We start from the raw sequence: 21,290 nt of genomic DNA, 5'->3' as shown, positions 1-21,290 counted from the left end.
GTTCTGATGAGGTACGACAGTTGAACTAAGCTCATGAGGCATTTATAATTATATTCTTCAAGAATCTATATTGTATCATTCATTTATACGTTTAAAAAAAATTGATGTAACAACCAAGGATTCTAGCTTTAAGATGAATGCACAAACTAACTGTTAGTCACTCTGGATAAGAGTGTCTGCTAAATTACTAAAATGTAAAGATAACGGACTCACCGGACGCAGAGTTTTCATCATCATCATCATCAGTGGGGGAGGTTCCGTAGACTCGTGGATCAACGAATGGCGTGAAGGAGGAGGACTTGGAGCCACTGCCACTGCCCATGCCGTACTGCCAATCAGAGAGAGGGTTGGGATCAGGGCCTCAGAGCATCAGGTCTCAGAGGTATCCCAGACCACGTGATCTGACCAGGAAAAACTACAGGCCCCAATTTCTGTCCTTTGAGGTAACAGGTAGCCAGGTGGGAGGGTTTTCAGCATAATCTAACAGGTAGCCAGGTGGGAGGGTTTTCAGCATAATCTAACAGGTAGCCAGGTGGGAGGGTTTTCAGCATAATCTAACACAGTGGTCACCAACCAGTTGATTGGTATCTTCATAGCATTCCTAGTCGATCACCAAGAATTTCTGTGGAAAAGCCAACGATAAAGGCTTGCACAATTTTTTTTGTATTCGTATTGCGCTGTTGGCGGTAGGTGCACTTGATTCAGTAGGTGCACTTGATTCAGTAGGTGCACTTGATTCAGTAGGTGCACTTGATTCAGTAGGTGCACTTGATTCAGTAGGTACACTTGATTCATTTAACCTTTCTATCAAATAAAATGTTATTGGACAAATACACATGGTTAGCAGATGTTAACAGCAATCACTAACTCAGAGAGGCTGCTGCCTACATAGAGATTCAAATCACTGGCCACTTTAATAAATGGATCACGAGTCACTTTAAACAATGCCACTTTTTTAAAATAACGTTCCCAAGGTACAAGGACTATTTCTCAGGTCCAGATCTTAGAATATGCATATAATTTACAGATTAGGATAGAAAACACTCCAAAGTTTCCAAAACTGTCAAAATATTGTCTGTGAGTATAACAAAACAGATTTTGCAGGCGAAAATCTGAGGAAATCTAACCCGGAAGTGATTTTTTAATTTAAAAAACATCTGTGTTTCATTTCCCGTCTTTCTTCCATTTCAAGGAGTATCAACCAGATTCCTTTTCCAATGGCTTCCTCAGGCTGTGACCGGGCTTTAGACATAGTTTCAGGCTTTTATTTTGAAAAATGAGCGAGATTCTTCAAAACTAGTCAGGTGTCCTTTGATTAGTTCCTGCGCGCGAGAGGGGTAGCTCTCCATTTTCTTTCTCTCTTTTATTGAATAGGTTACGGTCCGGTTGAAATATTATTGATTATGTATGTTAAAAACAACCTGAGGATTGATTATAAAAAACATTTGACATGTTTCTACGAACATTACGGATACTTTTTGGAATTTTCGCCGAACGGAACGAGGCTGTAGTTTTCTGAACAAAACGCGCAACCCAAATGGCGTTTTTTTGTTATAAAAGTAATATTTATCGAACAAAAAGAACATTTGTGTAACTGGGAGTCTCGTGAGTGCAAACATCCGAAGATTATCAAAGGTAAGCGATTCATTTTATTGCTTTTCTGACTTTCGTGACCATGCTAATTTGGGGCTAGCTGTTCTAGCATTGATTGATACACTCACAAAAGCTTGGATTGCTTTCGCTGTAAAGCATATTTTCAAAATCTGACACGATAGGTGGATTAACAACAAGCTAAGCTGTGTTTTGGTATATTTCACTTGTGATTGCATGATTATAAATATTTTTAGTAATATTTTGCGCCCTGCAATTCAGCGGTTGTGCATCTGTAAAAGTTTGTCAGGGTTTTAGGTGACAAGCCAAATTTCTTCAGCCTCCTGAGGTTGAAGAGGCGCTGTTGCTTCTTCTTCACCACACTGTCTGTGTGGGTGGACCATTTCAGTTTGTCTGTGATGTGTATGCCGAGGAACTTAAAACTTTGCACCTTCTCCACTGCTGTCCCTTCGATGTGGATAGGGGGTGCTCCCTCAGCTGTTTCCTGAAGTCCACAATCATCTCCTTGGTTTTGTTGACGTTGAGTGAGAGGTTATTTTCCTGACACCACTCCGAGTGGCCTCACCTCCTCCCTAGAGGCTGTCTCGTCATTGTTGGTAATCAAGCCCACTACTGTTGTGTCATATGCAAACTTGATGATTGAGTTGGTGTGAGTGGCCACGCAGTCATGGGTCAACAGGGAGTACAGGAGGGAGCTGAGCACGCACCCTTGTGGGGCCCAAGTGTTGAGGGTCAGAGTAGTGGAGATGTTGTTTCCTACCTTCACCACCTGGGGGCGGCGCCTCAGAAAGTCCAGGACCCAATTGCACAGGACGGGGATGAGACCCAGGGCCTCCAGCTTAATGATGAGCTTGGAGGGTACTATGGTGTTGAATGCTGAGCTGTAGTCAATGAACAGAATTCTTACATAGGTATTCCTCTTGTCCAGATGGGATAGGGCAGTGTGAAGTGTGATGGCGATTGTTGGGGCGGTATGCAAACTGAAGTGGGTCTAGGGTGGCCGGTAAGATGGAGGTGATAACATCCTTGACTAGTCTCTCAAAGCACTTCATGATGACAGAAGTGAGTGCTACGGGGCGATAGTCATTCAGTTCAGTTATCTTTGCCTTCTTGGGTACAGGAACAATGGTGGCCATCTTGAAGCATGTGGGGACAGCAGACGGGGATAGGGAGCGATTGAATATGTGTGTAAACACACCAGCCAGCTGGTCTGCACATGCTCTGAGGACGTGGCTAGGGATAGCGTCTGGGCCAGCAGCCTTGCGAGAGTTAACACGTTTAAATGTCTTACTCACGTCGGCCACGGAGAAGGAGAGGGGGGGGGGGCACAGTTCTTGTTAGGGGGTGTGTCGGTGGCACTGTATTATCCTCAAAGCGGGCAAAGAAGGTGTTTAGTTTGTCTGGAAGCGAGACGGTGTCCGTGACGTGGCTGGTTTTCTTTTTGTAGTCTGTGATTTCCTGTAGACCCTGCCACATACGTCTCGTGTCTGAGCAGTTGAATTGGGACTGTACTTTGTCCCTATACTGACATTTCGCTTGTTTGATTGCCTTGCGGAGGGAATAACTACACTGTTTATATTCAGCCATATTCCCAGTCATCTTTCCATGGTTAAATGTGGTGGATCACGCTTTCAGTTTTGCATCCATCCACAGTTTCTGGTTAGGGTAGGTTAATAGTCACAGTGGGTACATCTCCAATGCACCTCCTTATAAACTCACTCACCGAGTCAGCGTATAGATCGATGTTATTCTCTGAGGCTGCCCGGAACATTTCCCAGTCCGCGTGATCAAAACAATCTTGAAGCATGGATTCCAATTGGTCGGACCGGCGTTGAATGATCCTAGTCACGGGTATATCCTGTTTGAGTTTCTGCCTATAAGACGGTAGGAGCAAGATGGAGTCGTGGTCGAATTTGCCGAAGGGAGGGCGAGGGAGGGCCTTGTATGCATCGCGGAAGTTAGAAAAAAAATGCACCTTTATAATAAAGCCTTACATGCATAATCACATTTGCCATCACTTTTGAGAACGGTGTTTTCCCGCTAAGTGATTGCATTTTGGAACCTTTGCGCTACTAGCCGTCTACCGTGTGCACATTGCTGTACTTAGAAAATACGTTCTGATCTGTTGCATCAGCCTCATTGCTATTAAACGTTTTTTAGATTCTAGTGGTTGTATTAATTTGGGATCTATCGCATCCCACAACTGTCCCAGACTATGTTTGGAAAATTTATTTCTCGCACAGCAGGACAAGTTGACCAATAGAACAGGTAAACTTTTGTACTATGGGGGATAGTAGTAGTCAATAGTAGATTGACATAGACTAGTGCTTTTGCTGTTCGTTAGGCCTACTCACCTTGTTGGAAATGAAAAGTAAATGTGGACAGTTCTTCCAACATCTTCAGTAAGCGTGATAAGCACCCGCGCATTTGTGTCCCCGACGTGTCTCTCTTCACTTGTAGCCTGTGAGAAGGCCCGATCACATGACGGGCATTGGCTAAACGGAATTGAGATATCTGAGAGAGCCATGTGAGTGAGAGGTGCTACGGAGCACGCAGCCGGGAGAAGGGAATTTGTATTATTATTTTCAGCCCAAGGGCACAATGGCCTCTGGCCGCTAAAGGCATGGATTTTTATAGGGAGCATTACGGGCTCATTACTGGGAAATTCAAGTTATTATCAAGTGCTTCTCAAATTGTGAATGAGAGACTGATGAAGTGTGTGCAGCCGTCACCAAAGAAAAAAGCTGAGCTCATGCCTTTCATGTGACTTTTTTCAAATCATCATTAGAGTCGCATCATGCAGCCTTAGAATGTATTAAAAAACATAAAGCCCAACATTTGCATATCACAACTAAAGTTGCATAAATAACTGGCATAGCCAGATCAGGGCCTAACATAAGGACAACTCAGCGTAATCTATTCTTCTGAAATAGACTACATTTTCTTCATATGATGTTTCTTTAGACCTGCCTAAAATAAATAATGGATATATTGTGATGGTGACTACCGTAATTGCTGGACTATTAAGCGCACCTGAATATAAGCCGTACCCACTGAATCTTTTAAAAATATGTATTTTGTACATAAATAAACCGCACATGTCTATAAGCCGCAAGTGCCTACCGGTACATTGAAACAAATAAACTTTACACAGCTTTTAAACGAAACACGGCTTGTAACAAAAATTAAAAAAATAGCAGTAAACAGTAGCCTACCAAGAAAGTCAAACTTCATTGCGGTGGCGATTGTTTTGGCTTTCAGTCGGATCTGCACAGTTGAAACACCTCGGCCGTCTGCTCTCTGTGTGTTGCCCCAGTCTTCAAGCTCATTTTCTAGTTCGGGCCATCTGCTTTTCTTCTCTGAAAGCGTTTGTTGTCTTTTTGCACAGTTCCTCACGCTGCTGTTTCCAACGTCTTATCATCAACTCATTAAGGCCAAGCTCCCGTGCAGCAGCTCTATTTCCTTTTCCAACAGCCAGATCGATCGCCTTCAACTTGAAAGCTGCATCATATGCATTTCTCCGTGTCTTTGCCATGATGAGGGTGACAAAATGACTACCGTAATCAAAGTGATGGGAAGTTTGAGCGCGCTCGATTTACGTCACATTATGTGACGAAGCTCAGTTTTTTGGCGGCGTGAATCTTGTGAAAAAAAAATAATAATAAATTAGCCGCGTCATTGTATAAACCGCGAGGTTCATAGCGTGGGAAAAAAGTAGCGGTTTATAGTCCAGCAATTACGGTATACTAAAATTATTTTTTAAACTTTTTTTCTCAAAAGGTATTCGTGGAAGCCAGGAGATGCTAAACATGTTTATGTTAATTAACGGTCAACTACAGTAAGACCGGCAGTTATTTGCTTGACATTCACCGGCTGACAAAATTTCATGACAGCCACAGCACTAATCTTGACTCAGAAAAGGTTGGTGATCACTGCTCTAACGGGTTGCCAGTGGAAAGTGTGTTGAGCAACATTAGACTTGGTTTGCCATGCGCACACAACATGCAGGAGAGAGAGGAGAGCATGTGACCATCAGCAGCAAAGGAAGAGAAAGGATGGGAGAAATGGATATGGACTGGATTAGAGTGGGTTTAGTCTCAAGAGCCAAACAGACTAGGTTTTCCAAGTCAAACTAGAGGGGAGGGTGAGTGTTTCTTCTTCTTCAGTTTTAGGACGCAGAGAGAACACAAGGGCACAGACGCAAGGGGCTCAGGTGTAGGGTTCTGTGTGCAGTGAGGTTGTGTGCAGGGGACTAGCATGTAGGGGGGTTGTGTGTAGATGACTAGCATGTAAGGGTGTAGGGTGCAGGGTCGCAAGCAGTTGGGGTGTAGGGGTCTAGTGAACCTACTTCGGAGTGGCTGCGCCCAGAGCCATTGCCAGGGGAGACCAGGGGGGAAGGGCTTTGCTGCACCAGATCGGGCAGATTGGCGTTGCCGAAGAAACCGTTGCTGTCAGCCAGAGCGGAGCTCCGCCTCCTGTCCCCATAGGTCTGGAACAGAGAGAGAGTGAGGGGCACTCTAGGCACTGATCTAAGGTCAGATTAATGTATTTCCTTGTGATGGGTAGGATTTGGGAAGGGTAAGCGGATTCTAGATTTGAGGTTGAGGTAAGGTTGAAATCTAATGGTTAAGGTTAGGTTTAGGGTTTAGGGGGTTCATCTGGATCTGTGGTTAAGGGGTACATTCTGCCCCTGATATGGAAGGTGGGTGAACCCAGAGGAGTGAAGAAGCAGAGTAACAACTGGTGACAATGCAGAGACAAACACGCACACACAGCACACCCACGAGCTGAGTGCATGCCTGGATGCTGGGTGTTGAGTTGTGTATAAAGCGGGCAGTGTGGAGCCCTGGGGTCAGGGATTGAAGGTGACTGACCTCTCTCATCATCAGGGAGCTGTCTTGGGAACTGTTGCCGTGGGAATCATCATGTCCTCCCATCACACCGTACGACTCACCGCCACTCTGCCCTGCAGCCGGCCTGACACACACAAGTTTAAAATACATAGCTAAAATGCTGACACACACTCACTTTGTAATACACACACTTTCTAACACACACTCACATGATGCGTGGGATGTCGCTGACAGACACAGAGCCGTCGTTACTTCTTCCCCCTCCCTCCTCTCCGTCCTCGTCGCTCTGTGACTCATCACTGGACGAGGAGTAGTCCGTCACCTTGACGGGCGGGCGGTTAGGTTCCTCCCCCTGACGCAGCTCCCTCAGCTCCTTGGCCAGAGCCGTCAGGTCCTGGAGGTCAAAGGTCAGGAGAGGGTATTATAAAAAGGTCAGTACTCACGCGGTGGATGCGGTAACAGTGGGCAATATTTTATTGGCACAATGTTTTACACATACATGTTTCAGCCGTTAACTAATTCCCCAGAGCGTGAGTGAGGAACAATGAGGCTTCAGTCAGGAAAGGTCAGGAAAGGTCACTAATAGAGGGGTTAGAGGTAAGGGGTTAGAGGTCAGGGGTTAGAGGTCATCACACAGCTCCAATGCTCCCCAGTCTGCCTCTTTCAAACGGCACAGGTAGAGCAGGACAGGTGAGCTAAAGGAGAAAGGGGCGTGCACGTGAAGAGGGGACTGTGTGTACATGAGCGTGTACGTGGAGGTCAATAGATATCTTACCAACTCCTCCTGGATGATCCAGAGAGGTGGAGAAAAAGAGGGTCAATAAGAGAGAAAGAGGGATAGAGATGAAACTATCACTATTGCAGGGAGAGACAAACCTTTTGTACTCATCAGAGAGATTGAGAGTGGGAGGGAGAAAGTGGGAAGGTGAGTGTGAACGAGTGAGTGAATACCTGGATGGGTGAATGAGTGAAAGAGCTAGGGAGTGAATGATTGAGAGAGATATGGAGAAATGTTGAGGAGAAATGCCACTAACCTCATCTACAGCTCTCTTATAACTCTAAACAGGATGGAGAGAAACGCAGAGGAAAGAGGAGGTAGAGAATAAAACAGGAATGTGGGAGGGAAAAAGAGAAGAGAAGATGAAAGAGATAAGACATGGATTGGTTAGTTCAGAGAAGAAAATTAGTTTTGTGTTTCTCTCTGTGTGTGTGTGTGTGTGTGTGTGTGTGTGTGTGTGTGTGTGTGTGTGTGTGTGTGTGTGTGTGTGTGTGTGTGTGTGTGTGTGTGTGTACACTCACTGCGGGCCTGCTAGGTCGTGTCAGTGTCACATCTCTGTTCTCTTCTTTGGTCTCCTGGGGCGGCGCCATAGACCCCTCCGCCCCTGTCAACCAATCACATCACTGCTCAGTAAATAGTCAACTAATCACATATCTGTCTGTATAGTCTTAAAAGCTGAAACCTTTATAGTAGCACACATGGAATCTGTGGGTTTCTCAAAATGCATACTACCGTGCTCCAAGCACGCAAATTGGAGCACAGGAGGGTTGGAGTATGAGTCCAAATCAAAGTATGGAAAACGGAACATGTAGGGCACTTCGAATGTGTACTCCGTTTGTACATATTTTTAAGCATGCATCAATGCAAGCTTCAATGGAAAGTATGCACAGAAATATGACGCAACCACGTAAAAAAAATGACGCAACATCTTGAAATAAATGGCAGCCATTATTTGAGCTGAAGCGAGAGAAAATCCACTCAGACTTCGGAATGAAATGTTGCCTATTGACATCTCATATGTTGCATGACTACAATATTTTATCTTAATAAATACATGCTGTGTTCATTTTGGCATGTTTACCTGCCTACAATACCCACTGTAGAGTGTGTAAATCGCAAACCTATAGTAAGTCAATACGGCTGAATGGTTAGCTACTATTGTTAGCTAGCCAGATAGCCATGAAGAAGGTTCAGTGAATGGGGACGTGCAGCGTGAGGTAATACAGTGGGGGGACGTGCAGCGTGAGGTAATACAGTGGGGGACGTGCAGCGTGAGGTAATACAGTGGGGGGAGGTGCAGCGTGAGATAATACAGTGGGGGGATGTGCAGCGTGAGGTAATACAGTGGGGGGAGGTGCAGCGTGAGGTAATACAGTGGGGGGAGGTGCAGCGCGAGGTAATACAGTGGGGGGACGTGCAGCGTGAGGTAATACAGTGGGGGACGTGCAGCGTGAGGTAATACAGTGGGGGGAGGTGCAGCGTGAGGTAATACAGTGGGGGGAGGTGCAGCGTGAGGTAATACAGTGGGGGGATGTGCAGTGTGAGGTAATACAGTGGGGGGAGGTGCAGCGTGAGGTAATACAGTGGGGGACGTGCAGCGTGAGGTAATACAGTGGGGGGACGTGCAGCGTGAGGTAATACAGTGGGGGGATGTGCAGCGTGAGGTAATACAGTGGGGGGATGTGCAGCGTGAGGTAATACAGTGGGGGGAGGTGCAGCGTGAGGTAATACAGTGGGGGGAGGTGCAGCGTGAGGTAATACAGTGGGGGGAGGTGCAGCGCGAGGTAATACAGTGGGGGGAGGTGCAGCGTGAGGTAATACAGTGGGGGGAGGTGCAGCGTGAGGTAATACAGTGGGGGACGTGCAGCGTGAGGTAATACAGTGGGGGGAGGTGCAGCGCGAGGTAATACAGTGGGGGGACATGCAGCGTGAGGTAATACAGTGGGGGGAGGTGCAGCGTAAGGTAATACAGTGGGGGGAGGTGCAGCGTGAGGTAATACAGTGGGGGGAGGTGCAGCGTGAGGTAATACAGTGGGGGGAGGTGCAGCGTGAGGTAATACAGTGGGGGGAGGTGCAGCGTGAGGTAATACAGTGGGGGGAGGTGCAGCGTGAGGTAATACAGTGGGGGGAGGTGCAGCGTGAGGTAATACAGTGGGGGGATGTGCAGTGTGAAGTAATACAGTGGGGGGATGTGCAGCGTGAGGTAATACAGTGGGGGGAGGTGCAGCGTGAGGAAATACAGTGGGGGGAGGTGCAGCGTGAGGTAATACAGTGGGGGGAGGTGCAGCGTGAGATAATACAGTGGGGGGATGTGCAGCGTGAGGTAATACAGTGGGGGGAGGTGCAGCGTGAGGTAATACAGTGGGGGGATGTGCAGCGTGAGGTAATACAGTGGGGGGAGGTGCAGCGTGAGGTAATACAGTGGGGGGAGGTGCAGCGTGAGGTAATACAGTGGGGGGATGTGCAGCGTGAGGTAATACAGTGGGGGGAGGTGCAGCGTGAGGAAATACAGTGGGGGGAGGTGCAGCGTGAGGAAATACAGTGGGGGGAGGTGCAGCGTGAGGAAATACAGTGGGGGGAGGTGCAGCATGAGGAAATACAGTGGGGGGAGATGCAGCGTGAGATAATACAGTGGGGGGAGGTGCAGCGTGAGGAAATACAGTGGGGGGAGGTGCAGCGTGAGGAAATACAGTGGGGGGAGTGTGAGTGCTTCTCAAATGGAATGTTTAATGTGTTCTCCAGAGTACTCAAGGGAACGTCCTTGGAGAATGCACTCGGAGCATGAGCGTGTGGAGCACGGTGGTATGCATATTGAGAAACCCCCTGCGTGTGGTGGTATGTGTACCTCTCTCGTTGCTTCCCCCCTGGGAGGAGCTGGATGAGCTGCTGCTGCTTGTCCTCTTCAGGGTTGTTTCCATGGAGACATCAGTCCTCCGCAGGTCTGGGTTACTTTGGCAACACACACAAACACAACATCAAGTGCCTGATTCACAAAGGAGCATGGAGTGTGTATGTGTGTGTGTGTACCTGGCCCGTATCAGGTGTGATCCAGCTCTAGGAGCAAGGCCCCCAGGTCCACTCCCAGGAGAGTGCTTCCTGACCAGGGCTGGAGAGATAGACGTGGTCCTCTGGGGCACCTACACACACACACACACACACACACACACACACACACACACACACACACACACACACACACACACACACACACACACACACACACACACACACACACACACACACACACACACACACACACACACACACACACAAACACACACAAACACACACACAATAAAAACCTGTTAGAACAGGTGTAAATGTGGGATCATGTACTGTATTCTCAATCTCAATCTCAAACTAAATTTGCCAAAATATGTACGTAGAGATTTGAGATTAAGAATCGTAAGGGGCGCCAAAAGTTCAGACACATTGCATTCCAGATAGAAACACAGACATTGTCATGCAGACCTTGGGAGGTAGGTCTAGGTCCGTTCGTAGCCAAGAGCTGCGGTCCAGTTTGTCGAGTGGGGGAGCGAGTCGGGGGAGAGGAATAGGAGAAGGGGTGTCTGAGGTGGGGTCAGAGTTCTGGCGGGGCATGGGGGGGCGGCCGGGGGAGGGGGACGGGGAGGGCGACAAGCCTGTGACCCCAGCAGGGTCATGGAGAGACTGGGACCCAGACAGACCATGGAACTTCACCTGTACCAGGTGGGCCATCTGACAATACCAGAACAGATCAGGACCAGATCAGATCAGGACCAGAGGATGAGGTTTACATCAGGACCAGGCAGGTAGAGGAGCAGGTGTAGAGGAGGAAGAGAGGAAGGTGAGGAAAGGAGAGGAGGGGAAAGGAGGAATGGAAGGTGGGGGAACGGGATGGGGAGGAGGGTGGAAGGGAGAGTTACTCAGAGTGAAAAACAAACATCAAAAAGGGTAAACGTGCCCATCCACTTTCCCAGTCTCTCACACACACACACCTGTGGTTCTGTAGAGCGGTGCATGGGTGGTGTTCGGGCCTGCTGAATGCCCCCGCTGCTGAAGGACTCGGAGCGGGGCGGCAGGGATGGGTCGGAAATACGGTTGGACACTTTATGATGCAGACCTGGAGAACTCTGTCTGTTCAGCTTGGAACGCTCCTCCACCTGACACACAGACACAGTTAGAGCACACTCATTTATACTGGCAGTCAGTGACAGATTATCAATGCATGCATGTGTGACGTGCGTCAAACCTCCAGTTTCCCTTATTACCATGGAGGAGAAGCCATGTTCAGCAGAGACCACAGACAGACCTGGCTACAGTGTGCCTTTTTTTGCGTGTGGGTGTGTGTGTGTGGGGGGGGGGGGGTTAGGTGAGTCCAGAGGGAAGCAGATACACCCATGTGGGTTTAGACAGATATAGCTATGGCTGCCCTACATCAGCTCACAGTGGCCACTGGGGGGCAAGCCGGATATGTGTGTGTGTCTGTGTGTGTGTGTGTGTCTGTGTGTGTGTGTCTGTGTGTGTGTGTCTGTGTGTGTGTGTCTGTGTCTGTGTGTGTGTGTGTGTCTGTGTCTGTGTGTGTGTCTGTGTCTGTGTGTGTGTCTGTGTGTGTGTGTGTGTCTGTGTGTGTGTGTCTGTGTGTGTGTGTGTGTGTGTGTCTGTGTGTGTGTGTCTGTGTGTGTGTGTGTCTGTGTGTGTGTGTGTGTCTGTCTGTGTGTGTGTGTCTGTCTGTGTGTGTGTGTGTGTCTGTGTGTGTGTGGCTTGGATATAGGCTGAATCAGGAGCTGGAGTGTGTCCCTAACAACATGGAGCCTATGTATAAAGCAGACTAAAACAGTTTGACTGACAGAGTCTGACTTCTAGAGCAGGGGTGTCAAAGTCAAATGGACGGAGGGCCAAATAAAAAATTTAGCTACAAGCCGAGGGCCGGACTGTTCGAATGTTCATTGAAAATTTTTTAAATGACGCATATAGTCTAGTGAACCTAATTGAACCTACTGAAAACCTAACAAATATATTCCAATATGATCAGATAAATAAAGCAATATTTTCTTATGGCTCTGTCAGTAATCTTTAATTTTCAACAGACACAAAAGACAAATTTCCTTTATATAAAAATCCCCATAACATGAACATTAAATGAAAGAAACCGGTATTCAAGGCACCATCAGTAGCCTATATTTTCTATTTTAGCAAAAGTGGGCTAAATTTACTTCAAAGAAAAAAACAATAATAGCAATTTTCTATCATCCACTCAACTGAAATATTTTTAAAATATAATTGGATTGAAATACAATAAAATAAAGTGCAAAAATCTAGCCTTTTGTAGCCTTTGTTCCATGTCCATATTCTTGTTTTTGTCCGCGTGTTTCGTTTCATAATGTCGTCTCAGATTATACTCTTTCAGTACCGCCACACTTTCTCCACACAGAAGACACACAGGTTTTCCAGCTACCTCCGTGAACATATACTCCGACTCCCACCTTGTTTGAAACCCCCGGTTCTCAGTGTCCACCTTCCGTTTTGCCATTTTTGATGGGTATCTGAAAGTTAATTTTACTGTGATGCTGACGACTGCTGTGCCAATAAATATTGAAATGAAGCAGCCTACTGCTCGGTGCGTCACCGTTGCATTGTGGGAAATGTAGTATTGGTGCGTGTAAAAGATCTGCGGGCTGCCGGCTTGCTGCGGTCTGCGGGCCGGTTCTAATAATAAATCAAGATCATCCCAGGGGCCGTAAAAAACCTTCTCGCGGGCCGGATGTGGCCCGCGGGCCTTGACTCTGACATATGTGTTCTAGAGGAAGAGAGAGATGTATAACCATTCTAAAATACACAAGGCACCATTCTAGAATGTAGAGAAAAGAAATCTGTTCTCGAACTATCCAGCCACCATTCTAGAACTATCCAGCCACCATTCTAAAAAACACCAGTAACATAGAACCATCCAGCCACCATTCTAGAACCATCCAGCCACCATTCTAGAACAATCCAGCCACCATTCTAGAACAATCCAGCCACCATTCTAGAACTATCCAGCCACCATTCTAGAACTATCTAGCCACCATTCTAGAAACATCCAGCCACCATTCTAGAACTCTCTAGCAGCTACTCTAGAACATAGAACATTCCAGCAAGGGTTCTTTCAGGAGTCCGTCCCCTGGTGTAAGGGAAGAGAAAATTGTTAATAAGGAAAGGAGAGTCCCGTTCAGAAGAAAGGAGGGATGGGAGAGAGAAAGAGAGCTCCACAGACACACCAGCCAAGGGTTAAAGGTTAGGGTTAGTCCACCTCTGAAGAGAGAGAGGGAGGAAGTGTCTCAGAAACACCGGAAATGGGTGTCTCCCTCACTGACCCGTCGACCTGGACACCTCCCCCTCAACTCCTGAACTTTTCCCTCAGGGCTCTTCCTTCTGGCCTCAGGGCGACGCATGATTGGATGAGAGGAGTCAGGGGCAGGATCAGGGGCGAAGGACACACGTATACACGGAACGGTCACACTATTGCCTTCAGATTGGAGAAGCCTCTCCCTGGAGGGACTTGATTGGGCAGGGTAGGAGGGGGGACGGGAGCAGGGGGTGTAACCAGGGAACAGGAGGAGTGCTAGGCTGGCATCTCGAGGTTGGCATCTCGAGGCTGGCATCTCGAGGCTGGCATCTCGAGGCTGGTTAAAGGACTGGTGCTTAATGGGAGGAATACGAGGTGAGCTACTCTGGGTTTGACGCATTACCTAGAGACAGAACATCACACTGTCACTGAACACATCAAACACATATAGCTATGTGGACACAAACACACACATTTATTACTGTGGAAGAGTCCATGATGGAGACACTGTGTTTTGGAAAAAGAGAGAGACATTTTGATATATCTTATAGTCCAGACATAGCAATGATACAGGGCTCCCACTCTTCAGAAAACTTCAATCTTGAGAGGAGAGAGATCATTGTAGGAAACATAATATACTGTTGGTGTGTAACCAAATATACTGAACACATCTATAAGCGCTGTGTGTGTGATGTGTGTGTGCGTGCGAACAGTACCTCCTTGGCCCAGGCAGGTTTGTCGTTATTGGGGGCTGTGTCTTTGTAGTGGTACAGCTGTTTGGTGTCTTGTGGCCGTGGCTCCTGCTGCTGCTGCTGTAAGGACACCAGGTAGGCTCTCTCCTGCTGCAGCTGTCTCTGGAGACGCTCAGCCTGATGCTGCTCCTCCATCTGCTTACGCTTGTACTCCTGTAGATACACGCACAGTTTACACAGGAAACAAATGCACAAACACAAAGTACACTCCATGGCCAAAAGTATGGACACCTGCGTGTCGAACATCTCATTCCAAAATCATGGGCAATAATATGGAGTTGGTCCCCCCCTTTGCTGCTATAACAGCCTCCACTCTTCTGGGAAGGCTTTCCACTAGATGTTGGAACATTGCTTCCATTCAGCCACAACAGCATCAGTGAGGTCGGGCATGGATGTTGGGTGATTAGGTCTAGCTTGCAGTCAGCGTTCCAATTCATCCCAAAGGTGTTCGATGGGGTTGAAGTCAGGGCTATGTGCAGGCCAGTCAAGTTCTTCTACAAACCATTTCTGTATGGACCTCGCTTTGTGCATAGGGGCATTGTCATGCTGAAACAGGAAAGGGCCTTCCCCAAACTGTTACCACAAAGTTGGAAGCACAGAATCATCCAGAATGTCTTTGTATGCTGTAGCGTTAAAATGTATCTTCACTGGAACTAAGGGGCCTAGCCCCAGACCATTATTCCTCCTCCACCAAACTTTGCAGTTGGTACTATGCATGGTGATCTTCACAATAACAGCACTTACAGTTGACCGGGGCAGCTCTAGCAGGGCAGAAATGTAACAAACTGACTTGTTGGAAAGGTGGCGTCCTATGACGGTGCTACGATGAAAGTCACTGAGCTCTTCAGTAAGGCCCTTCTACTGCCAATGTTTGTCTATGGAGATTGCATGGCTGTGTGTTCAATTACAGTTGAAGTCAGATGTTTACATACACTTAGGTTGGAGTCATTAAAACTCGTTTTTCAACCACTCCACAAATTTCTTGTTAACAAACTATAGTTTTGGCAAGTCGGTTAGGACATCTACTTTGTGCATGACACAAGTAATTTTTCCAATAATTGTTTACAGACAGATTATTTCACTTATAATCCACTGTATCACAATTCCAGTGGGTCAGAATTTACATATACCAAGTTAACTGTGCCTTTAAACAGCTTGGAAAATTCAAGAAAATTATGTCATGGCTTTAGAAGCTTCTGATAGGCTAATTGACATAATTTGAGTCAATTGGAGGTGTACCTGTGGATGTATTTCAAGGCCTACCTTCAAACTCAGTGCCTCTTTGCTTGACATCATGGGAAAATCAAAAGAAATCAGCCAAGACTTCAGAAAAAAACTGGAGACCTCCACAAGTCTGGTTCATCCTTGGGAGCAATTTCCAAACGCTTGAAGGTACCACGTTCATCTGTACAAACAACAGTACGCAAGTATAAACACCATGGGACCACGCAGCCGTCATACCGCTCAGGAAGGAGACGCGTTCTCTTTCCTAGAGATGAATGTACTTTGGTGCGAAAAGTGCAAATCAATCCCAGAACAACAGCAAAGGACCTTGTGAAGATGCTGGAGGAAACAGGTACAAAGTATCTATATCCACAGTAAAACGAGTCCTATATCGACATAACCTGAAAGGCCGCTCAGCAAGGAAGAAGCCACTGCTCCAAAACAGCCATAAAAAAGCCAGACTACGCTTTGCAACTGCACATGGGGACAAAGATCGTACTTTTTGGGGAAATGTCCTCTGGTCTGAGGAAACTAAAATAGAACTCTTTGGCCATAATGACCATCGTTATGTTTGGAGGAAAAAGGGGGACGCTTGCAAGCCGAAGAACACCATCCCAACTGTGAAGCACAGGGGTGGCAGCATCATGTTGTGGGGGTGCTTTGCTGCAGGAGGGACTGGTGCACTTCACAAAATAGATGGCATCATGAGGGAGGAAAATTATGTGGATATATTGAAGCAACATCTCAAGACATCAGTCAGGAAGTTAAAGCTTGGTTGCAAATGGGTCTTTCAAATGGACAATGACCCAAAGCAAACTTCCAGAGCTGTGGCAAAATGGCATGAGGACAACCAAGTCAAGTTATTGGAGTGGCCATCACAACGCCCTGACCTCAATCCTATAGAAAATTTGTGGGCAGAACTGAAAAACGTGTGTGAGCAAGGAGGCCTACAAACCTGACTCGGTTACACCAGCTCTGTCAGGAGGAATGGGCCAAAATTCACCTAACTTATTGTGGGAAGCTCGTGGAAGGCTACCCGAAACGTTTGACCCAAGTTAAACAATTTAAAGGCAATACTACCAAATACTAATTGAGTATGTAAACTTCTGACCCACTGGGAATGTTATGAAATAAATAAAAGCTGAAATAAATAATTCTCTACTACTATTTCACATTCTTAAAATACAGTGGTGATCTTAACTGACCTAAGACAGGGATTTTTTACTAGGATAAAATGTCAGGAATTGTGAAAAACTGAGTTTAAATGTATTGGGCTAAGGTGTATGTAAACTTCCGACTTCAACTGTATATACACCTGTCAGCAATGGATGTGGCTGAAATAGACGAATCCACTCATTTGAAGGGGTGTCCACATACTTTTGTATATATAGTGTATATGCTTGTGCAACAAGAGAGATAAGGGGTTGTTGTGGATAGGTGATAGGCTTAGGACTTAGGGGTGAGAGGTCTAGGATGAGCGGTTACCATCAGTAGAGCCTGCTCCTGGAGTAGTTGTTGCTGTAGAATCTCCAGCTGTCTTTGCTCCTCCTCCAGCTGCCTACGGATATACTCCTACCCAATCACAGGCCAGACAGCCAGGAGATCAGCCAATCAGAGCCCAGAGCAGCCAGGTGAGTGATCAGAGCAGTCAACGGAGACAGAAAGGAGGTGACGAGGAGGAGAAAGGGGATGAAAGGAGTTAAGGGGGTGATGAGGAGGAGGTGATGAGGAGGAGGAGAAAGGGGGTGATGAGGAGGAGAAAGGGGGTGATGAGGAGGAGAAAGGGGGTGAGGAGGAGGAGAAAGGGGGTGAGGAGAAGAAGAAAGGGGGTGAGGAGAAGAAGAAAGGGGGTGAGGAGGAGGAGAAAGGGGGTGAGGAGGAGGAGGAGAAATGGGGTGAGGAGAAGGAAAAAGGGGGTGATAAGGAGGAGAAGAAAGGGGGTGACAAGGGGGTGAGAGGGAGTGAGATAGAGAGTACAAAGACAGATTAAGGAAAATATTTTTTGAGAAAGAAACCAAAGTATGGATTAAAACCAAAATAGAAGCGAGATGGAGTGACATGATAGGAGGTGGAGAGAGGAAGGGAGAAGGGAGGAAAGAGAGAGCGCAGTGATAAACAGATTCAGTCGAAGAAAAATAAAAAGGCATAACCAAGAAAAGAGACTTGATGTATAGAACCACCCCAAGGTACTTAATATTGAATCAAGTGTGTAAGAGAGAAAAACACGTTTTATTAGAGAGTGAGTGTTAAACATCAGAGTGAAAGAGAAGCATTCATGAAGCAGAGTCATCCAGGCCCTAGCCCCAGACCCTAACTACTGCCCTGGAACATAACACCTAAATGTCAACAGAGCTGTGGCAGACTGGGGTGATTCCTGGTCAATGAGTTAGTGTGTGTAAAAGAGTGAGAGAGATAAGTGTGTGGATGTGTGCGCACCTGAGAGTTACCTGTGTGTGTATCTGTTCTCTCTCTGCGTGCCTCCTCTCCTCATCTCTCCGTAGTTGTTCCATCTCTTCATAGCGTCTCCTCTGTTCTCTCTCCTGTTGCTTCCTCATCTCACGCTCCCTACGCTGTTGCTGTTAGACAAAGAGAGAGAGAGGGAGAGAGAGCGTCATAGCTGTCACCAGATATGTAATTGAGCCGAGCCGTGCTGGAAAATGCAATGTGAACAGAAACCATCTGAAGCAGAAAAGTTGTGTTCAGGTGGGCATGATGGAGTGAAAAGCATGCAGTCCACCTCCTCCAGTCTCCTCCTCTGTTCTTTCTGCTCCTCTATGCGTTTCTGTCGTTCTGCCAACAGGAGACGTTTGTGTTCCTCGTTCTGCTGTTGCTCCAACTGCTGCCTCCGCAGAGCCTCAGAACGCTCCTTATTGGCCAGCTGCAGCCGCAGGAAGTCCCGCCTTAACGTCGACTCTCCAGGGACGTTGATGATGGAGCTGGACAAAGACCAATCAGAGGAGAGATAGGAGAGGGAGGGTTTATGAGTGGAAATCTCTCTCCTACACATTTGGAGGCAAATACACACGCAAACAATAGTGTATGTACGCACAAGCACACACACACCCTACCTTGGCTCCCCCATGTCCCGTTCCTCCTCCTCTTCCTCACTGCCACTGTACTCATACTCTGTTTCATCTGCAGCACACACATCAACCAGTTACACACACATCAACCAGTTACACACACACACACACGTCACCCAGCTACACACATCAACCAGTTACACACACACGTCAACCAGCTACACACACACACACACACACACGTCAACCAGTTACACACACACATCAACCAGTTACACACACGTCAACCAGCTACACACACACACGTCAACCAGTTACACACACACACACACACACGCACACATCAACCTGTTACACACACACACACATCAACCAGTTACACACACACACAGCAGTTACACACACACACACACACACACACACACACACACACACACACACACACACACACACACACACACACACACACACACACCAGTTAAACACACACACACACACACATCATCCAGTTGGATCTGAACCTTCTTGTTTTCTTTTGGCTGACTTTTCTTCAGCTGGTACAGTGTGTGTGTGTGTGTGTGTGTGTGTGTGTGTGTGTGTGTGTGTGTGTGTGTGTGTATAACTGGTGTGTGTGTGTGTGTGTGTGTGTGTGTGTGTGTGTGTGTGTGTGTGTGTGTGTGTGCTTGTGTGTGTCTGTTGCGGTCAGTCTCACCCCTCTCTCCACGTTTCTTCTTGGTTCTGTCGATATGGTCCTTCAGTTGGATGCGGATCTGTCGTTCGTTGGGCAGCTCTCTGATGAAGGGGTGCTTCAACAGCTGCTCTGTGCTGGGTCTCTGACCATGACTCTTCACCAAGCAACTCTCAATGAACGACTGGAACTTCTTAGACCTGAACACACACAGAGACAACACAGTGAGTGAGTGTGTGTGTGTGTGTGTGTGTGTGTGTGTGTGTGTGTGTGTGTGTGTGTGTGTGTGCATGCGTGTGATAACTCACCACTTCTTAGACTTGAGTCTGGGGGCGGGGTTTCTGGGGATGAGGAAGAGAGCTCTCATTGGGTGCATGTCACACAGTGCTGCAGAGAGGGAGAGAAAGGGTTAACAAACCATGATACCTCCAACTAATGCACACGACGTCTAATAGTGTCTTATGCCACAGTATTCACTGTTGTGCCAGCCTACGTTGTGTTGTGGTAGGCATTGGTACTCACGCGGTGCTCCTTCTGCCATCTCTATAGCCGTAATACCCAGAGACCACAGGTCACTCTGAAAGACAGAGAGAGAGACAGAGAGGAGTTAGGAGGGATTGAGATGACCGGGGAAAATACACTAAACCCACAAACAGACATACACAGAGCCTACTGTGGTACCTTGAAGTCGTAGGTTGCCTCAGGGTTCTCGTCGCAGGCGATGACTTCAGGAGCCATCCAATATGGCGTCCCTATAAACGTGTTCCTCCTCCCCACCGTACGGTCCAACTGGGCACTCACTCCAAAGTCCACTGGAACACACACACACACACACACACACGTGAAACATTTTGATCTGTCCGTCCACCAGTCTGTCTGTTTTCCTGTTTGTCTATGCGTCTCACCCAGTTTGACCTCTGCGTTCTCTGTCAGCAGGACGTTCTGACCCTTGATGTCTCTGTGGATGACCTTGTGTTGGTGGAGATGGGTCAGACCCTAGAGAGAGCGAGAGAGAGAGAGCGAGAGAGAAAGAGAGAGAGCGATAACTGTTGGTTATTATAAGACACACTCCACACACAGAAACACGTACAAGGCTCTCCCTCCATTTGGCAAATCTGACCATAATTCTATCATCTCGATTCCTGCTCACAAGCAAAAACTAAAGCAGGAAGCACCAGTGACTCAGTCAATAAAAAAAGGGGTCAGATGAAGCAGATGCTAAGCTACATGACAGTTTTGCACAGACTGGAATATGTTCTGGGATTCTTCCGGTGGCATTGAGGAGTACACCACTTCAGTCACTGGCTTCATCAATAAGTGCATTGATGACGTCGTCACCACAGTGACTGTACGTACATATCCCAACCAGAAGCCATGGATTACAGGCAACATCCGCACTGAGCTAAAGGGTAGAGCTGCCGCTTTCAAAGAGCGGGACTCTAACCCGGAAGCTTATAAGAAATCCCGCTATGCCCTCTGACGAACCATCAAACAGGCAAAGCTTCAATACAGGACTAAGATTGAATCGTACTACACCGGATCCGACTCTCGTCTTATGTGGCAGGGCTTGCAAACTATTACAGACTACAAAGGATAGCACAGCCGAGAGCTGCCCATTGACACGAGCCTACCAGACGAGCTAAATAACTTCTATGCTCGCTTCGAGGCAAGTAACACTGAAACATGCATGATCAGCTGTTCTGGACGACAGTGTGATCACGCTCTCCGTAGCCGACGTGAGTAAGACCTTTTAAACAGGTCAACATTCACAAGGCCGCAGGGCCAGACGGATTACCAGGACGTGTACTCTGAGCATGCGCTGACCAACAAGTGTCTTCACTGCCATTTTCAACCTGTTCCTACCTGAGTCTGTAATAACAACACGTTTCAAGCAGACCACCATGGTCCCTGTGCCCAAGAACACTAAGGTACCCTGCCTAAATGACTACTGACCCGTAGCACTCACGTCTGTAGCCATGAAGTGCTTTGAAAGGCTGGTCATGGCTCACATCAACACCATTATCCCAGAAACCCTAGACTCACTCCAATTTGCA

The 21,290-nt window shown here is 47.3% G+C and overlaps 1 protein-coding gene across 1 annotated transcript in view; it reads right to left on the bottom strand.

Moving 5' to 3' along the window:
* Positions 1-21,290, bottom strand: part of LOC120050940 (traf2 and NCK-interacting protein kinase-like) — a 72,836-nt gene that overhangs the window by 25,643 nt on the left and 25,903 nt on the right. Inside the window, exons 6-23 of the mRNA XM_038997485.1 lie at positions 20,142-20,232; positions 19,918-20,048; positions 19,759-19,813; positions 19,545-19,623; positions 19,261-19,436; positions 18,594-18,660; positions 18,263-18,461; positions 17,973-18,101; positions 14,266-14,454; positions 11,220-11,384; positions 10,714-10,959; positions 10,270-10,379; positions 10,088-10,191; positions 7,764-7,846; positions 6,674-6,858; positions 6,486-6,588; positions 5,960-6,100; positions 214-328 (exon numbers count right to left, since the gene is read on the bottom strand). Of these exons, the coding sequence (XP_038853413.1) occupies positions 214-328; positions 5,960-6,100; positions 6,486-6,588; positions 6,674-6,858; positions 7,764-7,846; positions 10,088-10,191; positions 10,270-10,379; positions 10,714-10,959; positions 11,220-11,384; positions 14,266-14,454; positions 17,973-18,101; positions 18,263-18,461; positions 18,594-18,660; positions 19,261-19,436; positions 19,545-19,623; positions 19,759-19,813; positions 19,918-20,048; positions 20,142-20,232 (2,368 nt within the window). The remainder of the gene's footprint in view (positions 1-213; positions 329-5,959; positions 6,101-6,485; positions 6,589-6,673; positions 6,859-7,763; positions 7,847-10,087; positions 10,192-10,269; positions 10,380-10,713; positions 10,960-11,219; positions 11,385-14,265; positions 14,455-17,972; positions 18,102-18,262; positions 18,462-18,593; positions 18,661-19,260; positions 19,437-19,544; positions 19,624-19,758; positions 19,814-19,917; positions 20,049-20,141; positions 20,233-21,290) is intronic.

This window comes from Salvelinus namaycush, chromosome 7 (assembly GCF_016432855.1).
Source record: "Salvelinus namaycush isolate Seneca chromosome 7, SaNama_1.0, whole genome shotgun sequence".
NCBI classification, from domain to species: Eukaryota; Metazoa; Chordata; class Actinopteri; order Salmoniformes; family Salmonidae; genus Salvelinus; species Salvelinus namaycush.
This window is presented reverse-complemented; position numbering and strand designations above follow the sequence as displayed.